Source organism: Candoia aspera, chromosome 7 (assembly GCF_035149785.1).
Source record: "Candoia aspera isolate rCanAsp1 chromosome 7, rCanAsp1.hap2, whole genome shotgun sequence".
NCBI classification, from domain to species: Eukaryota; Metazoa; Chordata; class Lepidosauria; order Squamata; family Boidae; genus Candoia; species Candoia aspera.
The window spans coordinates 58,301,467-58,319,865 of NC_086159.1; the positions used below are offsets into that span (position 1 = coordinate 58,301,467).

At 36.7% G+C, this 18,399-nt stretch overlaps 1 protein-coding gene across 3 annotated transcripts in view; it reads left to right on the forward strand.

The window, feature by feature from the left end:
- The window catches only part of CPED1 (cadherin like and PC-esterase domain containing 1), a 110,449-nt gene that overhangs the window by 11,617 nt on the left and 80,433 nt on the right, over positions 1–18,399 (forward strand). For all 3 annotated transcript variants that reach the window (XM_063309534.1, XM_063309536.1, XM_063309535.1), the window contains one exon: positions 5,014–5,191. In XM_063309534.1, the coding sequence (XP_063165604.1) occupies positions 5,014–5,191 (178 nt within the window). The remainder of the gene's footprint in view (positions 1–5,013; positions 5,192–18,399) is intronic.

Consider the following 18,399-nt stretch of genomic DNA (forward strand, 5'->3'; position numbering starts at 1 on the left):
GCAAAAAAAAAAAAAGGTCTGGTTTGTGCTCCGAAAGTGTTCCTGCTCTCTAGCATAATTTGAAAATGAAGTTTCCTGAATTTCAAAGGGGAACTACAGTTTCTACTAATGAATCCCAATTCTTTATGCTTCGGTTCAAGCATATTTATTCAGTTAGTGCCACATCATCCTCCTTCTAGTGGAAAACACTAATGGCAAAAGGCCAAATGAACCTTATTTTACATTTTGTGCTATCTAAAGGAGAGCCACCAGAGCCACTCTGAGTTGAGCAGTGCCAAAACCAAATGAAAGAAATCTGAAGAAAAAGTTCAAAACACCTGCATTTTAAATTTTTTCCCCTTTTTTATTATATTATTACAGTTTTTGATACATTATACATTATATCGTTTCAACACCTACTTTCTAATTAGTGTTTACAGAGAGGAACAAAAGGTGAACTCCATTCCTTTCAGACCAAGAATCTAATACCATTTTTTACATTTTTATCCAGACACTTTGAAAATGTATGTACATGATCTGTTGTACATATGCAATGATTCTTTTTCAGGAGAGGCTTATTTTTAACGATGATCATTGTCCATGATGGACAAAAAATAATTGCTGGGATTGGCTCTATTCCAGTTACATTATGTTATTGTACAGTAAGTACAATACTGTACTGTACTGTACTGTACAGTAATTGTACAGTAAGCTAAATATTACTAAATATTTATTCTGTCAAATTTTGTTAATTTTAAAAACAGAAATTAAAAATGTATGTTGGACTGATAGTGGTATATTTTTACAGTTCTTCAGGCAAATTAGATCAGTTAGAAAAAAACTTTCCAATTGTTCCCTTTTGGAGATCAAAACCTTTTACAAACATGGTACTGTAACCTCTGACAGGGACTGCCAATGGACAAGATTTTTTGCTAAACTCATAAAAATAAACTAATTTTTGTCCCTATATTCTTATTTATCCCATTTTTCTTTAATTCTTTAAGACCCAGGACTTGAAATCGCCCATTTGAGTGTCCTTAGAGCAGAAGACAGATCTTTTGCAGGCCAGGGCTCATAGTTAACATTATTATTATTATTATTATTATTATTATTATTATTATTATTATATTTATTTATTAAACAAATTTAAATGGCCACCCAACCCATACACAGTGACTCCGGGCGGCTTACAAAATTAAAATCCACAACATAAAAACAGTATAAAAATTTGGGGGAAACCCAGGTAACGGTGGATACTAATGATACAAAAAGGTGGGATTGTGTCCACACACTTGGTGGTGTCTTTCTGACTCTCTCTCTTGATTTGGAAGACTTCTTTATTTCTTAATTTTGATAAGTGTGTAGTTCTTACAGCGCTGTTTTTCTGAGTTTGGCATTCATTTGTGGAAACTTTTGAAATGTTGAAATTCAAGTTCTTTATTTTTCAAATTATGCCAATCACCTCAAAATGGCAGGAAATAGGCTGTCAGATTTAGGTAATTGTAACTGGGGCCACTTATGGGTTTGGGGCCAAAATTCATCCAGTCATACCTCTCTCTATCCAGAGAGTAGTGAACCCAGGATCTACAGTACTTATCTCTACCAAGGCATCTTTTCCAGTGCCTTCAGCACCTCACCTACAAAGTTATGATAGAAAACAGAGAAGCCTATGATAATAATTAGGACCCCAAATTTAATCATACACAAGTTAAAGCTAACTAATTTGGGAATAAATGAGAGTTTAGTGAAGAGATTCAGCTATCAAAAGGGATGGTAGCCCAGATATTTTATTCGGTGACTGGATGCTATTTTTAAGATCTCAGTCCCTTCAGCCACTTAAAATGAATATATTAAAAAATAAATAAAAAGGAGCAATGTGAATGAACAAAGACTGATTTAATCCGTAACTTTTGATGTTTCATAGTACAAGGCATTCTTTGACTTAACCAAATTAAAAAAAGCTAGCATGAATCACAAGGTTTTGTGAGAGGTGTGAAGATAGCTAGATTTTGGCAGGCTCCCAGACTGTAACTGTGGTGGATGAGTTACTAAAATTGTCTCTTGTGCTTCCTTGCTGGCTCTTCTTACCTGGCATTTAGACAGTAAACTCAAGAAAACATTCTCCCATCTGCCACATTCCACTGGATCATAGGAGATGGCCCAGAGGAATATCGCATTCAAGTAGTATAAAGCTTTATATGTGGAAATTAGGGATACTTTCAAAGCCTGCTCAACATGGCTCAGATTTTACTTCCTCTTAAGGTGAATTAATTTGGTTCTAAAATGGAACTGAATAAAACAACATGATCAAATTTTGCCATTTTCTGTAAAATGTACATTTATTCAGCAACTGTTTTATATGTTGTAACAATGGGTGCCCTGTATTCCCACAGTATTCCAATTCTTCCATGGCAAAGCTCTTGCCTGTAACATTGATTCCCTCCATGACTTTTCTACCACAATTCACTGAAGTTGATTCTGGAGTATACAAACAACATTTTAATACAACTTTGTAAGATTATCTCTTTTCTTTCTGAGGGGCAAAATACTATTGACAAAAAGAGATGTAAGAATAGGTAAGAATTAGGAAATGTATGCAAATATCAGCTGAGCAACAGTATCACAACTTTGACATATAAAAGGGAATGTAGATTTTAACTGTTTCTTCCTGCCCCGATATTCACAGCAAAATAAGTTTGTTCATCGACTTTGCTATGTGCTTTACTGGGGAAACCATATATGACCATGCTCCAATAAAAATGTACAGCATTTTTATGGTCTTTTGGTTTCCAAAAGTTTTAAGGCATCTATTTTGGCTTTTTGGTTATAGCATTTTATGTCTTCCATTCTTGTTAAAAACAAGCATTAGCTTTATTTAGTGTGCATGCTGCAAAAGTCAAGATGCAGTACAATTGTGCAAAATAAGTTTGTTCATCAACTTTGTTTTGAATCTAAAGGCAAGCAAGATTTTCCATGGAAATCCACTCCTTGTAAACTTCTCCTCATTGCTCTTCCTCTGAATTTCAAAACTGAATTTTGTATTCTGGCTTTTGGAATCTGGTCAAAGCCAACACACTGCATTATGCAGGAAGTAATAGGACAGTCACCTAAATAGATACTAGTAATCACAATGCTTATAATTATTATTGCAATATAATTGTTATATTCTGCATATATGTACTTATTAAACACTTAAAATATATTTTTAGAATTTTTGTTCTGATTTACAGAACAAACAGCCAAATTTTGACTATCCTATTATTTCTGAGACAGGTTGTACTCAGTACTGAAAAGCCTTAGAGTTTAGTAGATCTCAAACTGACAATATAGGAAATATAATATAGGAAAGGGAAAATATAAGAAAGTAGAAGCAAAACAGGATAGAAAGGACAAAGGTTGCTCCAGAAGAAGGGGTGTTTTGAGGTTAAAGAGCATTTCATTCCTCACTATTAGACATATGGGTTATAAATACGGCAAGGACAGAGAGCGGATAAATTTACAAGAGTGTAATATTATTCCTGTGCACTTACTTCCTTTTCACTCATATTACTTTTGCTTGTAAACACAATGCATTTGATGGGAATATTTTAAATAGTCTTGAGTTTAAACATATACTAAAAAGGTGAATGAAACATTTTAACAAGTGATAAATGTATTGATTGTAATTGGAAAAGATGTGTGTTCTGTATTAAGCCAGAAAGTATTAGTCATTCATCAAAGATTATACATAGTTATGTGTCTCCTTCCTGAAAATATTTTAACACTTTAACACTAGAGCCAAGTGTAACATAAAGCAACTTCCTGTAACTGATAAAAAGACTGTTGTGAACATCACTTTATAGCTAACTACCAGGCTAATCAAGAACTCAAAGCATTTTGACCTAGACTTGTTTACCCTGAAAGATCTGCCTTTCTTCTTTTCAACAATGCCCATTCTGAGGTTCATGACCATGTGTGTGCACAGGTGTTCTTGTAAGCCTGCCAATCATTTAGCAATCCCAAAGCTTTGATTGTTCACCTTTTTTAACTTCCAGTTTTATCTTTTGGAGGGGATAATAAAATTGTAGTCAAATGCTACCTTCAGAAGAAAGATGTTCTGCAAAGCTATAGCAAAAAATAAATTTGCTTTCCAAACTTGTTGTACTCCCATTAAATATCCCCCCGCCCCAGTTGAAGCAATCTTCATTTTATTTCCCCTCCTTCAAGATTCCATTTAAAGTGTGTTTAATTTGGTCTTCTATGTCTGCCCTTGGAAGTCTCAAATCATGGGTTGCTTATGTTGAACAAGCTGTTTGTTACAAATGGAACACAGAATTTTACATGCTACTATGAAAACCCTCAGTGTTGATTAAATGGTATGCAGCATTCATGTTCTGCTTATCAACAATGAGATTATTATTTTACATCAATCATCTTTTTAAGCAACAAATTGCCATGATCAGAAAGATGCACCAGTCCTTGATAATGTGGAAAAGTATATTGTACAGGGCAGAGGTAGACAATCTGTAGCCCTCCAAATATTGCTGAAGAACAGCTCCCATCCCCCTCATCATTGGACATGTTTCCTAGAGATGCTGGGGGTAGCAGTTCAGCAACACTGGGAGTGTTACAGGTTGCCTACTCTGGGGTAGGGTTTCTTTTGCTAATTTAGCACTCTCTGGATACCAAAGAATTTTGAGAGCTGTGGCCCAATTCCTTGCAATACACCAGGTATGAAAAAGCTATGGTCAGGCTTCTGTGTCATTGAAACCAATTTTGTCCAAATCAAGTAGTGACAAACTGGGCCATTACTATATGGGAGCTTCCTTCCCAGTAAATACTACTATTCATTAGAAAGGGCGTCCAGACAGAGTCAGTAGGGCATCAGATGTTCATTGCCCACATTCCTCTGAGATTATTGTAATGTTGTGAATAACATGGTTCTCTGAAACAATTCTAAGGAAAAACCAATCCAGTTTTCTATGTCATCATCCTATGGTCCTTGGCATTTCATCGCTTGATGTAACACATGAATATCTCTTCTTCTTGTTTCAGATTGAGGATACCATTTTTAAATTCTTTAGAAACAAAGCTAGAGAAGTAATACTGTACATCCCTTCTTCTGGCAGTGAACAAGATCTTCAGTTATATCAGCAAATCCTTATGCAACACAGTTATACAGTTACAGTCCTTGAAGACAGGAAGCTAAGCAGACCTGAACATCTAAATCCAGGTAAGAATACTCAATTATTTCCCAACTGTAACATGATTCTGTTTTTGTTTTTAAATGACCATATATTACAGAGTTGATAAATTGTTTTGTTTAGGAGTTCATTGGTCCTGTTTTGGCCTGCCATAGCACATACTGCTTTATATACTGTATAAACATGACATTACTTCTTATTTCCAAAAGAAACTCAAGACAACAGAAAAAACAGAAAGCATAAAAGAACAAGCCAAGTTCCTAAGCAGAATCACCTTAAAAGCATAATAAACCAACCACAGTTTCAAGAGATAACAGCAGGGAATTTGTTTGTCCTGGATACTTTCTTTGACTTCAGCCTAGTGAAGCTTAAAATCTATTTATATTTGAATGAACTTACATCTGAAACAAAGAGCAACTTGCTTATATTCTCCCTGATAGTTAGTTGCAGTATTTGTACCTCATTTATACAGTACATATTAGCAGACCAAGATTATTCAGTACGTATTTTTTGTTGTTTATTTGTTCAGTCGCTTCCAACTCTTCGTGACTTCATGGACCAGCCCACGCCAGAGCTTTCTGTTGGTTGTCAACACCCCCAGCTCCCCCAGGGACGAGTCCGTCATCTCTAGAATATCATCCATCCACCTTGCCCTTGGTCGGCCCCTCTTCCTTTTGCCTTCCACTCTCCCTAGCATCAGCATCTTCTCCAGGGTGTCCTGTCTTCTCATTATGTGGCCAAAGTATTTCAGTTTTGCCTTTAATATCATTCCCTCAAGTGAGCAGTCTGGCTTGATTTCCTGGAGGATGGACTGGTTTGATCTTCTCACAGTCCAAGGCACTCTCAGAATTTTCCTCCAACACCACAGTTCCAAAGCATCTATCTTCCTTCTCTCAGCCTTCCTTATGGTACAGTACATATTAGCAGGCCAAATTCTCCCTTTCTCGATCTAGGGTTTTAAAAAAATTGCAACTCCCATGACATCCAAACTTGGGAAATTGTCATATCAGATCCTGACTTGTTCTCGAACCTTAGTTTAAACAAGCAATAGTCCTTTGAGGTTTAATGCCATGGATATATATGACTAAAGTATATTGCAGAAATATACTCGCTGGGGGAAAGATATTTACGACTGGGGAAGGCAATGGCAAACCACACCGCTCTATAATCTGCTAAGAAAATGTTGCAAAGGCGGCATCACCCAAAGAGTCAGAAAATGGCTCGGGGACCTTTCTTCTTCTTTCATATTGCAGAAAACCCACAGTGACTAAGAATTACTGCAGCTGTTGTAAGAGGAAACCATGATTTCTCATTATATCCAAATCAGGCTTTTATCTGATTCCGTCAAAAGCCTGTAGTTCATTCTTTTTCTTCCTTATAACTTTAAATCTAAACTCTATGTGGCTCAGTATAAACTTTATGAAGGAGGGGAAAAAACCTGTTGCTTTTTAAAGAAAGATACCTGGAAATGTTTAAATCACATTGGAACTTGGTAATGTTGTGCCCCAGCTGCTGTGTTTAATCACAAAGAAACTAGACTCTACTCCTTACTAAAGGAAATTTAGTAACATAATTTTAAGATTAATTTTGATCTTTTTTGTACAATGAATATGCCTTATGACCAAGACTTTCTGACATCATATGTAGAGCCTTTTCTCACTAGTGAGACAGAGTGGAAGCTTATCTTCACTTGTGCCAATCGAAAGAGCTGTTTATTTATTTTTATTTATTTATCCAATTTGTCCCCACCCATCTCCTCCCTTTGTGGGACTCTGTTGGCATAATGATAGCATCATCTCTGTTCCCTGTACTCTGTTTTTTATCTGACTAATGTTTTGTAGTATGGAAAATAGCAGGATAAAGCTTCCCAGGGTTAAGATAAGATCAGGGCCATGGGGATGGGATAAAATTGGGGTTGCAAAGTTGTTTTGGTAATGCTGTTAATAATACATAGCAATTCACAATGGAGTTGTTGTTTTGGAAACACTAAAAACATAATTGGGATATATTTTATGAGGAAAACATAGCCTAGTCCATATTCCAGCCGTGCTACAACATACAATATTTCCAGGTTCTGTGTAGCAGTGCTTAAAATTTGTCAGATGATGATTGGTGCCATAAACTAGTTTTAATGAGCATCTAATTCATCACACTAAAGTGTTCTGTACTGATAGACATACTAACCTTTATGCTTCCCTGCACTCATCTAATGCTCCTACCCCTCTCCTTTTAGATTTTTTTCTCTTTTTTTTTAAACTCTTGTTATATACATTGTGTGTGTGTGTAGATGATAGATAGATAGATAGATTAGCTTTTATATTATTCTTTAGATTTTAATGTATTTTCTATGCTTTTAACTGATTGTACCCCATCGTCCTTATTTATTTTATTTTATTTATTTATCAAATTTTATCACCTCCCATCTTCCCCCGAAGGAGGGACTCTGGGAGGTTCACAATAAAGACAAAATTTAAAATTCAATACAGTTATAAATATAATAAATATAAATTTAAATAGACAATAAAAATATAAAATGTGATAAAATCCAGATGGCTGAAGATTCTACACCAGTCTGTGTATGAAAGGGCCATTCTAGGGTGCTAGCCATCCCCAGGAATGATTATTCCCCTTCCCACTCCAGGCATGCTGGCAAAACCAGGTCTTCAGCTTTTTTTGGAAGTCCAGGAGTGAGGGGGCTTGTCTCACCTCCAGGGGAAGAATGTTCCAGCGGGCGGGAGCTACTGAAGAGAAGGCCCACTTCTTGGACCCCGCCATATGAAATTCTATTACAGATGGGGTCTATAACATGCCCTCTCTGCATGACTGGGTGGGATGAGTCGATGTGATGGGGATGAGATGGTCCCTCAGATAACTTTGCCCCTTGCCATGTAGGGCTTTAAAGGTAATAACCACACCTTGAATTGGACCTGGAAGCAAACTGGGACCCAGTGCAGCTTGCGTAGCAAAGGTGTTACATGCACCATCCGTCTGGCTGCATTCTGGACCAGCTGTAGCTTCTGGATAGTCTTCAAGGGTAGCCCCATGTAGAGTGCATTACAGTAGTCTATATGGGAGATGACCAGGGCATGAGTGACCATTCGAAGGACCTCTTGATCCAGGAAGGGACATAACTGGCATGCAACACCATAATAAAGATTTAATTGATAGTCTAGTCCATTAACAAATTGTATTATATCTTTACTGCGCATTTACCCACAGTTCTGCCCACATTTCTTATTCTTCTACTTTTTAGAAATTCCAAACAGTTGTTGTTGTTGTTATTTAAATTTATATGCTGCCTGACTCCCACAAACTTGGGCAGATTACAAGTTGTTTAAAACATTAAAAATAAGAAAAACAACAAGAGGCAAAAAGAAGGGTAAAGATGGCAGGATGACAAAAACAGATAGGAACAAAGGAAAACAACCCAACAGAGTCTACAAGAAGGCTTCAGTCATCCTTGCCAAAGGCCTGGGCACAGAACCAGGTCTTCAAGGCCTTTCGAGACACCAGCAGGTTGGGGTCCATTTGGATATGGGGGGGGAACCTCATTCCAGAGGACGGGTGCTGTTACAGAGAAGGTGCTCTTCTAGGGACTTGACAGATGGCATCGTTTAACTACCTGGAGCTTCGTAGAGTTGCTATCTCAAGACATCTGGAGGATATTACATTGGGAAAGGCCAAGAGAAACAAGAACTGGTCAGACTATCTGCTTTTCAATTGTGGGAGTCACCATATTATGCTCAAGACTTGTAAAGAACAAGATTTATTTATTGATTTCATTCAATTAAGGTGCTGCCTACTCCAAAGCAATGCTGGGCAGCTCACAATAAAATAAATAATAAAAACATCATACAGAACAGAACAAGATGAACTCTGGTTACTCTGCACAAAAAACAGACCAAAACACATCCGACAAGGGGCTCCACCCATTTTAATCCAAACCAGGGAGAACAACCAGGTCTTCAAGGCCTTACAGAATGCAAACAGGGTGGGAGCTACACAGATTTCAGGGGAGATCTCATAGCGTTAGCATAAGAATGACTTTCACAGTGATAGCTAAATTGTCTTTATAAGATCAAGCTTTTCATAATCTACAATCAACGTTGTAGCTTTAGCTAACAAATATACAGGAGTTATCTGTGGATATTTTGAGATCAGAAAGAAATTTTTGTTTAGAAATAGTGAAGTGCAATACTTTTCACTGAATATTGTTTTAAAAATAAATATTAAAAACATATTTTGATCCACCAACCACAGATTTCTCATTCTGGGCTAAGGAATGTTATCAGTGAAAAAAATAGCCAGTGTAGTGGTTAAATTGTTGGACTAGTAAACTATTGTAACTAATTGGATGAGCTTAATCCAGACACAGCCTCTCTGCCAAACCTACATCACCAGGTTTATTTGATTTAATTATTTCATTTTGCAGTGGAAACATTCATAACCTTACATTAGAGGATTACAATCTGCTGATAACTCACCCTGCCCTTGTGAGCAGAGTTAAACAAAATAATCTAAAGTATCAGCTGAATCACTCTTTAAAAAGCATTGTAATGGTAAAGAAATCCATAAGAATAAGTCACCAACAGATATGCCACCAGACTGTATAGTGTTATAGTGGTATTATAGAAATGCCCATTACAGCTCTCACAGGAATGGGCAATAAAATTAGAATCCTCCTTAAAGTTCTGGCTGACCTACAACTATGCATCCTTCCCTTGTACATGTGCTATAGCTCTGTACTTGTTGCTCTTATCGTCCTATATAAAGAGTATCACCTAAATTTAGCTTTTAATATGATCTCATTGTGTGAATATCTGAGTAAATCTTGGGAATGAAATGGGGCTATACATTCACTGATGAAGTAGTTTAGGAGATTCTAAAGAAGCAGCAGAGTGTGACTGTTTAGAATGGGAAAAAAATACAAAATTATAGTAGATAACAAATTAAGTATGCATTGGCAAAGTAAGTGGTTCTAAAAAGCACAGTTGTTGTAAGGCACTGTTGCTCATTTTATTTATTATTTAGTGGGTAGATTTCTTTCTTTTACAACTCTCTCTAGCCAGTTTTCCAAAGTTTTTTTTTTCAACCTTTTGAGATTTAAAGAAAATGCAGTTTGTGCTAGGAAATATTAAATATTACCAACATAGTATTAATAAAGAATGTAATTCCTAATCCTTTAGATTGCCATAAAGATGAGTAATTCTTTGCTTTTAGCCCCAAAAGTTGTAAAAGTCAGTCTTGGGGCCTGGCATTCTGCAGAAGGTGAGTCATTCCTATTGTAAGAGAATCTGTTCTAGCCCATTTTTAATAACCCTGAGTTACCATGTCACAGACGACGGCATCCCAGCTGAATTGTTCAAAATCTTGCAAGATGATGCTGTCAAGGTAATGCATGCTATATGCCAGCAAATTTGGAAAACACAAGAATGGCCATCAGACTGGAAAAAATCAACTTATATCTCCATACCAAAAAAGGGAAACACTAAAGAATGTTCAAACTATCGAACAGTGGCACTCATTTCACATGCCAGTAAGGTAATGCTCAAGATCCTGCAAGGTAGACTTCAGCAGTTCATGGAGCGAGAATTGCCAGATGTACAAGCTGGGTTTAGAAAAGGCAGAGGAACTAGGGACCAAATTGCCAATATCCGCTGGATAATGGAAAAAGCCAGGGAGTTTCAGAAAAACATCTATTTCTGTTTTATTGGCTATTCTAAAGCCTTTGACTGTGTGGACCATAACAAATTGTGGCAAGTTCTTAGTGGTATGGGGATACCAAGTCATCTTGTATGCCTCCTGAAGAATCTGTATAACGACCAAGTAGCAACACTAAGAACAGACCACGGAACAACGGACTGGTTTAAGATTGGGAAAGGAGTACAGCAGGGCTGTATACTCTCACCCTACCTATTCAACTTGTACACAGAACACATCATGCGACATGCTGGGCTTGAGGAATCCAAGGCTGGAGTTAAAATCGCTGGAAGAAACATTAACAATCTCAGATATGCAGATGATACCACTTTGATGGCTGAAAGCGAAGAGGAACTGAGGAGCCTTATGATGAAGGTAAAAGAAGAAAGTGCAAAAGCTGGCTTGCAGCTAAACCTCAAAAAAACCAGGATTATGGCAATCAGCTTGATTGATAACTGGCAAATAGAGGGAGAAAATGTAGAAGCAGTGAAAGACTTTGTATTTCTAGGTGCAAAGATTACTGCAGATGCTGACTGCAGTCAGGAAATCAGAAGACGCTTAATCCTTGGGAGAAGAGCAATGACAAATCTCGATAAAATAGTTAAGAGCAGAGACATCACACTGACAACAAAGGTCCGCATAGCTAAAGCAATGGTGTTCCCCATAGTAACATATGGCTGCGAGAGCTGGACCATAAGGAAGGCTGAGAGAAGGAAGATCGATGCTTTTGAACTGTGGTGTAGGAGGAAAATTCTGAGAGTGCCTTGGACTGTGAGAAGGTCAAACCAGTCCATCCTCCAGGAAATAAAGCCAGACTGCTCACTTGAGGGAATGATATTAAAGACAAAACTGAAATACTTTGGCCACATAATGAGAAGACAGGACAGCCTGGAGAAGATGCTGATGCTAGGAAGAGTGGAAGGCAAAAGGAAGAGGGGCTGACCAAGGGCAAGATGGATGGATGATATTCTAGAGGTGACGGACTCGTCCCTGGGGGAGCTGGGGGTGTTGACGACCGACAGGAAGCTCTGGTGTGGGCTGGTCCATGAAGTCACGAAGAGTCGGAAGCGACTAAACGAATAAACAACTACAACCATGTCACATTTCTGTTGTAACGTTATTGTTGACACTTTCTGTCAGCAATAACATTACAACAAAATATCCATTTCTTGGATATGAATATGTCACATAAATTAGGGCTGTGCAGTGTTTTGGATTTAAAGATAAAAAGGCTGGAAGGCAGCTATCTGATCCTGGAAAAAGTTGTAGCTGCTTTAAAAATTGTAGACAAGTGCCCTGTTTATGCTCCTGCCTGCTCTGAAGCACCTTTTTGCCTTTGAATCCAAGCATTGCACAGCTGTAATACAAATGCATGATCTTTATTCACAAGCTGTGTCCCAGCTTACCTGTGAATAAGCAACGCAGGTGTGGGTGCTACTTGATGCCTTCTCCTCCACTCCCTCCAGACTTTGCGTATGTACCACCCAGAATACATTAATACTGAATGCAGTGAACTATTTACCATGCCAGAGCTGTAAGACCATAGTTTGTTCTGGCCCTTTGCTTGATCTTACTTGAAGTCATCTGAGTTAGTTAATCCAACCCAATGAAAAGAGAAGCAGAACAAGAACAATCCAGTTCTCTGGTAATCCTGAGTCCTTTATAATTCTGGGCTACATTTGTGGACAAATATAACCAATCAGATTTGATATTTTTCTTTCAGGTATTTTTTTTTTTCAGTGGGTAAGTTTATATGTTCATCAATTAACAACATGGAAAAGAGAAAGTAACTTGCACTTTCAGTGGCAGTCATGTAAACCAAAGCAATGTTTATACTAGAATGCAAGCTGTTTGCAAGGTTGTTTTTTTTTCACTTAAAAATAAAGGGCCTAATATTCTAACAAAGAGTAATAAAAGCATTAGAAGCCTAAAGGGAAAATGCTTGCATGGTCTGTAAACATCTGGTTACCATTTTCATTTATAATTGAAAAGCCACTCCTTTAAGCAACTAGAAGATTTGAAAATAAATAAATAAATAGGACACTGGGTATTTTGTTCTGTTCATTGCTGGGGGGTAAAGGAAGTATGAATAGAGAGGTCACAAGAAGCTCAGCCTTTATAAATAAGAAAGTCTGAGAAATGTAAAGAAATCTGAACATGTTCCAGGAGTGTAAACAGTCCAACAGAGTGAAGGTTAAATAAACATGACTGCAGCCCATTGATGCTAATACAAGTCCAAAAAGTTCTTGCACCATTAACCAAGAAATCACTAGAGAAATATATTAAAACATAAAAACACTGTAGAGTAAATAAGAAGGTAAGTCTGACTGTATTTTCTCTTAGATAGATCTTGCCAATGATTGTAATATCAGGAACTTTGTCTTCTTGTTTCAAATAAAATGTTCCGTGGTAAACAAGTACATGCTAAACAAAGTACAGTATACTTTTCAACTGTATCCTTTAATCCAGTCTTTTAGCAAAAGAGGGTATGTACTAACTTTACAGCACTGTCGTAACTTAAAAGTTTCACGTTATTTGTGCACATTGTGCAGTCAGTGGTTTGGTTGACCATGAAAACTTCATCAGATCTCTTATATTATAGGTGATATTTTAAAACAAAGAGTGCAATCCCACCTGAGACTGATCATAAAAAATGCTGGTAAATAAATTGTTTGAATGCAGTAGGGTCACTAGAATTACATCAGGAATAGATGAAGCTTTATGTATGAAGACATTAAAAAGGTAGGGCTCCGTATTGGCTGTCCTAGTAAGGTGAAGCACCAGACTATGCAGGACTCTCAAGCACAGCTGCAGGCACTGATTACTTAAGGGTTAGGCCCAGTCCTTTCAAGGACTATAAAAACAACAACAACAACAAATTTGTTATGGGAATTACAAGTTAAGCTAGCCAATAACATAGCTGGAATAACTACAGGACCCACCATGTAATAGTAGGTGAAAACTGAATGGTATTGAATAGAATGTTTTGTTTGTGAGCTCTTCAGGACTCTTTTATGAAGACAGATCATTAAGAAATCAGTAATACAACTAATTGGTGAGCGCAGTGGTCAAGTGAATTGATCCCATAAATGGAAAATAAATTTGGTAATACTTATTATTGCTGACAATGAGAATGGAGACGTTTGGCTGTGAGAAGCAGATAGTCAAGGGGCATCCTTATTTAAGGAATAGGAAGGATAAGGAATCCAATATCTTGGAATGGGGATCAGAGTTGTGATAAGAGTATAAACAGCTAAGGGAAGTGTAGTCGTTGGCAGACTTGACTACCAAATATGGTGTTACATAAATTCCAGAATGGACAGGGGTTCAAAAGTTTTATAATCTACTTGCAAATTGTGTTTATAGTAGTTCTTGCATTGGTCTAGAATAATTTAATTGGATAACAGAGGTTTATTCCAGAATAAAGGCATTAAACACTATAATTTTAGGTTCAGATATTCTGGTATGAACAAATTTACTTTAGACACTAGTTATAGAATAATGCAATACATCTCCTGTATAGGAAGCAGGATGGGGAGTGCCACATAGTGAACATGTTCTCCATAAATTTTAAATTTCTCTAAAATAAAAAAGAAAATAAAGAAGTAGAAAAAATAATGAAATGCTTGGATTCTTATGATTTGTTTGCTGTTATTTAGAACATATGTTTATTTTTCTGATTTCAAGGAGTGTCATTTATGACACTATATACTGTACTGTATATACTGCCTATATACTGTACCTATGCCAAAAAGGGGTATGTTGTCACCAAAGTATTACATTTATTACTCATGTAAGCAAAGTTTTGTGTTGAAAGATCTTACAAAGAAAAATACAGCTATACACGGAGAGAGAAAAGCCAAATGAATGGGGAGGTTTCCGAAAAGGACACAAGATCAGGTAGTTAACATAAGATGGATAATGGAAAAAACAAGAAAATTTAAGAGTTACTTTTGATTTATTAATTACAGCCAGCCTTTAGCTTTCTAGATTATGCCAGAATATATTAAAGCTAAAAGACATGCCAGAAATCTGAATATTCTTCTAAGAAAATTTAAGATGAACAAGAAGATGTAAGAAATGAGCTTGGAAAAACAGAGTGGTTCAGAATAGCAAAGAGAATGTATGTTGTCTCCATCCCTGTTAAATTTGCAGAGCAAATATAATAATTGCAGAATTTGCAGAGATAATAGCTGTAATCAAAATTGTAGGCTGAAATACTACCAATTTAAGATATGCAGAGAGTATAACTTTAGACAAAAGTGAAAGGTGATGTCAGCCAGCCTACTTAGTGAATTTACAGTTGACAGTCAAGAAATGAAAGTGGTAGATAATTTGGCTTTCTTGAACTTAAGCATGGATGAAGATGGATTTTGTGTTAGACAAATAAAGAGGGGATTAATTTTGCAGAAGAAGGTAATAACAAACTTAGCCAAGATCATGAAGGATATTTCTTCAAGGTAACAATAAGTAAAGCAATGGTTTTGCATGGCCATGAAAAGCTGGACATTGAGAGAAGGCAAAATAAGATGATAACCAATTTCAAATTATGCACTTGGAGATTGCTGTTAAGGGGTTGTAAAAAGAACCAGTCCATTGGTTCTATAAAAAATAGCTGACAGACTACTTCATTAAGGGAATGATTAGGAAGCAGAAACCTACATACTTCTGGCATATGATGGCATATGATGGCAACGAATGATGTACAATTAAAATGACTAGGCTTAACAAAGCTCAGGGAAATAGATGAAGGGAAAGACAATGTCTTTGGGTGGATAAGAGCAAGAAATTCACTGCTATGTTCTTAGAAGAGCTACAGATTATTTCTGGGAACAGGTCAAGGTGGAGGGCATTTTCCATAAAGGGATTGACTCAATGGCACCTAGTTAAAATTTGCAGGTATAATTATTCATAGTGGAGGGCATGTATTCATCCTGTTGGTGCTTTATTTTAGAGGCATAAAATTTAAGTTATTTCCACTCTAGTGATTTATCAGTAATGAATACAGGCCCGCTTTATATTGCCATAGAGATGGATGGATGACCCTAAACATTCCTATAAATCTCAAGTGTGAAAATGGCCTATCATACTTTTACAGAATATGAAAGGCAACACATTTAATTACAATACTCCAGTATATATTGAACCTGATTACTGCCTAAAAAACCACAGATATTACTAATTCATTTTTCTATTTGCTATCAATGATAATGAAATTTTATATTATTATGTATAGTCAGCCTTAACATGTTGTATGGTTTATTGTGCTTGACATAAATGTGTATGTTGATCAGTTAACAACTGGTATTGATGTACTATTAAATCATAATGGTAAAGCACCTCTTTATCCTCAAGAGCCTGTTGTCTGGAAGCAAGCATTCACTTTTTTACACTTATACTTACATAGCAGTAAGTACTGTATTTAATAATTACCTTTTCCTTTCAACCTAGAACTGGTGTGCTGTTCTGTATTTAACAATAGTCTGCCAAAACCTGCAGGTGATAGCAAAGGAACAAATATTTTCACCTGATCCTATAAATATTAAGTTATTGTCCTACTGATATGAATAATAGACATTGTAGTCCAGTGCCTCTGAAGCTTGGGTTTAATAAATGCAGATTGATCTGCTCTATTTAACTGTCTATTTGGGGGGACAGATTTTTTGTTTGGGATATTTTAAAAATTAGAAATACATACTAAAATTCACCAGATCAAATAATGGAGGCTGTTCTTTATGAACATTATGAGATGGCCAAGAAGTATTACCTACTTTTTTTAAGTATTAAAAAGTCCAGCACCAATGGGTAAAAGTTTCTTTCACAACACTTCCTGTTGCTGGTCACATGGCCCAGCGTTTCTCAACCTTGACAACTTTGAAATGTATGGACTTCAACTCCCAGAATTCCTCAGCCAGCTGGCCAGGGAATTCTGGGAGTTGAAGTCCACACATCTTAAAGTTGCCAAGGTTGAGAAACACCAACATGGCCAACCCAGAAAAGTACCAGGAGTACTGTCTAAGAGTCCAATTCTACTGTAAGTATAGAGGATTTTTTGAAAGTTAAATCTCCAAAATAAAAGAGTCCTTTTAGCTTTTTTGTATATTTATAAAGTATGTGCAGTCTCAATTTGCCTCTGGATCCAGTCTAGTGAATTCTTGTAGGGGTCTTTTCCCCCTTGCATTGTGGATTTGCTGGTGCAAAAAGCCTAAATCATGTGCAACGGGCTATGTACACGTATAACCCTCATGCCATTACATACAAAAGCACAGAAAAGGAGTAATAAATAGTAAGACAAAGAAATTAAATGCACAAGGTAGGAAAAAAGATAAGAAAGATAATTCAATCTAGTTTACACCAACACTGTTCACTATACCCTCCATGCTTTTCTACCCTGACTTCTACTGCATCATTCACCACTTCATACTTTGCCTTATGTTTGTTAAACTTGTCATCTCTGTCCTTTTCAGGAACTTGTCAACTTTATCCAATGATAACTTTTATGGTCTTTCCCCTCCTGTATGGGGAAGGCTGGTATAGCGATGCAACTGCCGAGCGGCAGGTTAAAAATTAGCCTTGTTGGGTAAGGCATCCATTAACCCAGTGTTAGCAACTTTGAGACGAGTGGACTTCAACTCCCAGAATTCCCCAGCCAGCCACAGTCTTAAAGTTGATAAGGTTGAGAAATACTGCATTAATCTATTTGCCTTACAGCTGTGGAGTTTCCCAAGGCACCTCTCAAGCACTCTTTACATGGAATCTATTTAATTGATGTCATTCTTCTAAACCAAAAAAGTATAGGTAGGATTATTTTGCATGCACCAAGAAAGAATTATTTTTTGTTTCAGTTCTCTTCTCAGTCTTCTTTATGACGTCAAATATATCATTTAGAATCTCCAAGTTTATCTTTGGTGCAGTTTGATAATGTTGATGTTTTTTCTATCTTGGCTCTGTTTGCAGAGTTCTATCACCCACTCCAAAGCTTTTGATAAAAGAATGTGTTTCTACTCCTACAATCCCTTTTCCATCTGCATTTAGTGCCCGTGTTAAACATTCCACATGGCCTGTTCAGAAGGAAGCATTCAGAAAATATTTATCATAATGCTACTACTTTCTTGATGAAAATATTAACCACATATCAGTGATCAACTGCTCAATTTATGTATAACCCTGCCTTGAGTATTCAAATGAATAGAAATGCAAATCTAAATAGAATTCTAAGAATGAGTAAGATTTTGCCAGAAATTAAATTAAATACTAGCGGCCTTATGGGGTAGATGTTATGAGGAATAATAGAAGGGAGTGTTACGTATGCTGCCTTGAACTCCTGTATGAAAGACAGATATAAACCTAATAAATTGATGCTATGAAGGTGTTTCGTTTCATACCCTGTTTTGCATGGCAAATTTAAACCATGGTTTATTGATTAAACTATAGTTTTTATAAATTAGGAAGACAGGAGGCAGGCAGATTGGGATCATAGTGCCAATGTGGTGCTGGATGAGTAGAGAGTCCAGATTCTAGTCCATCCCCAACTTTA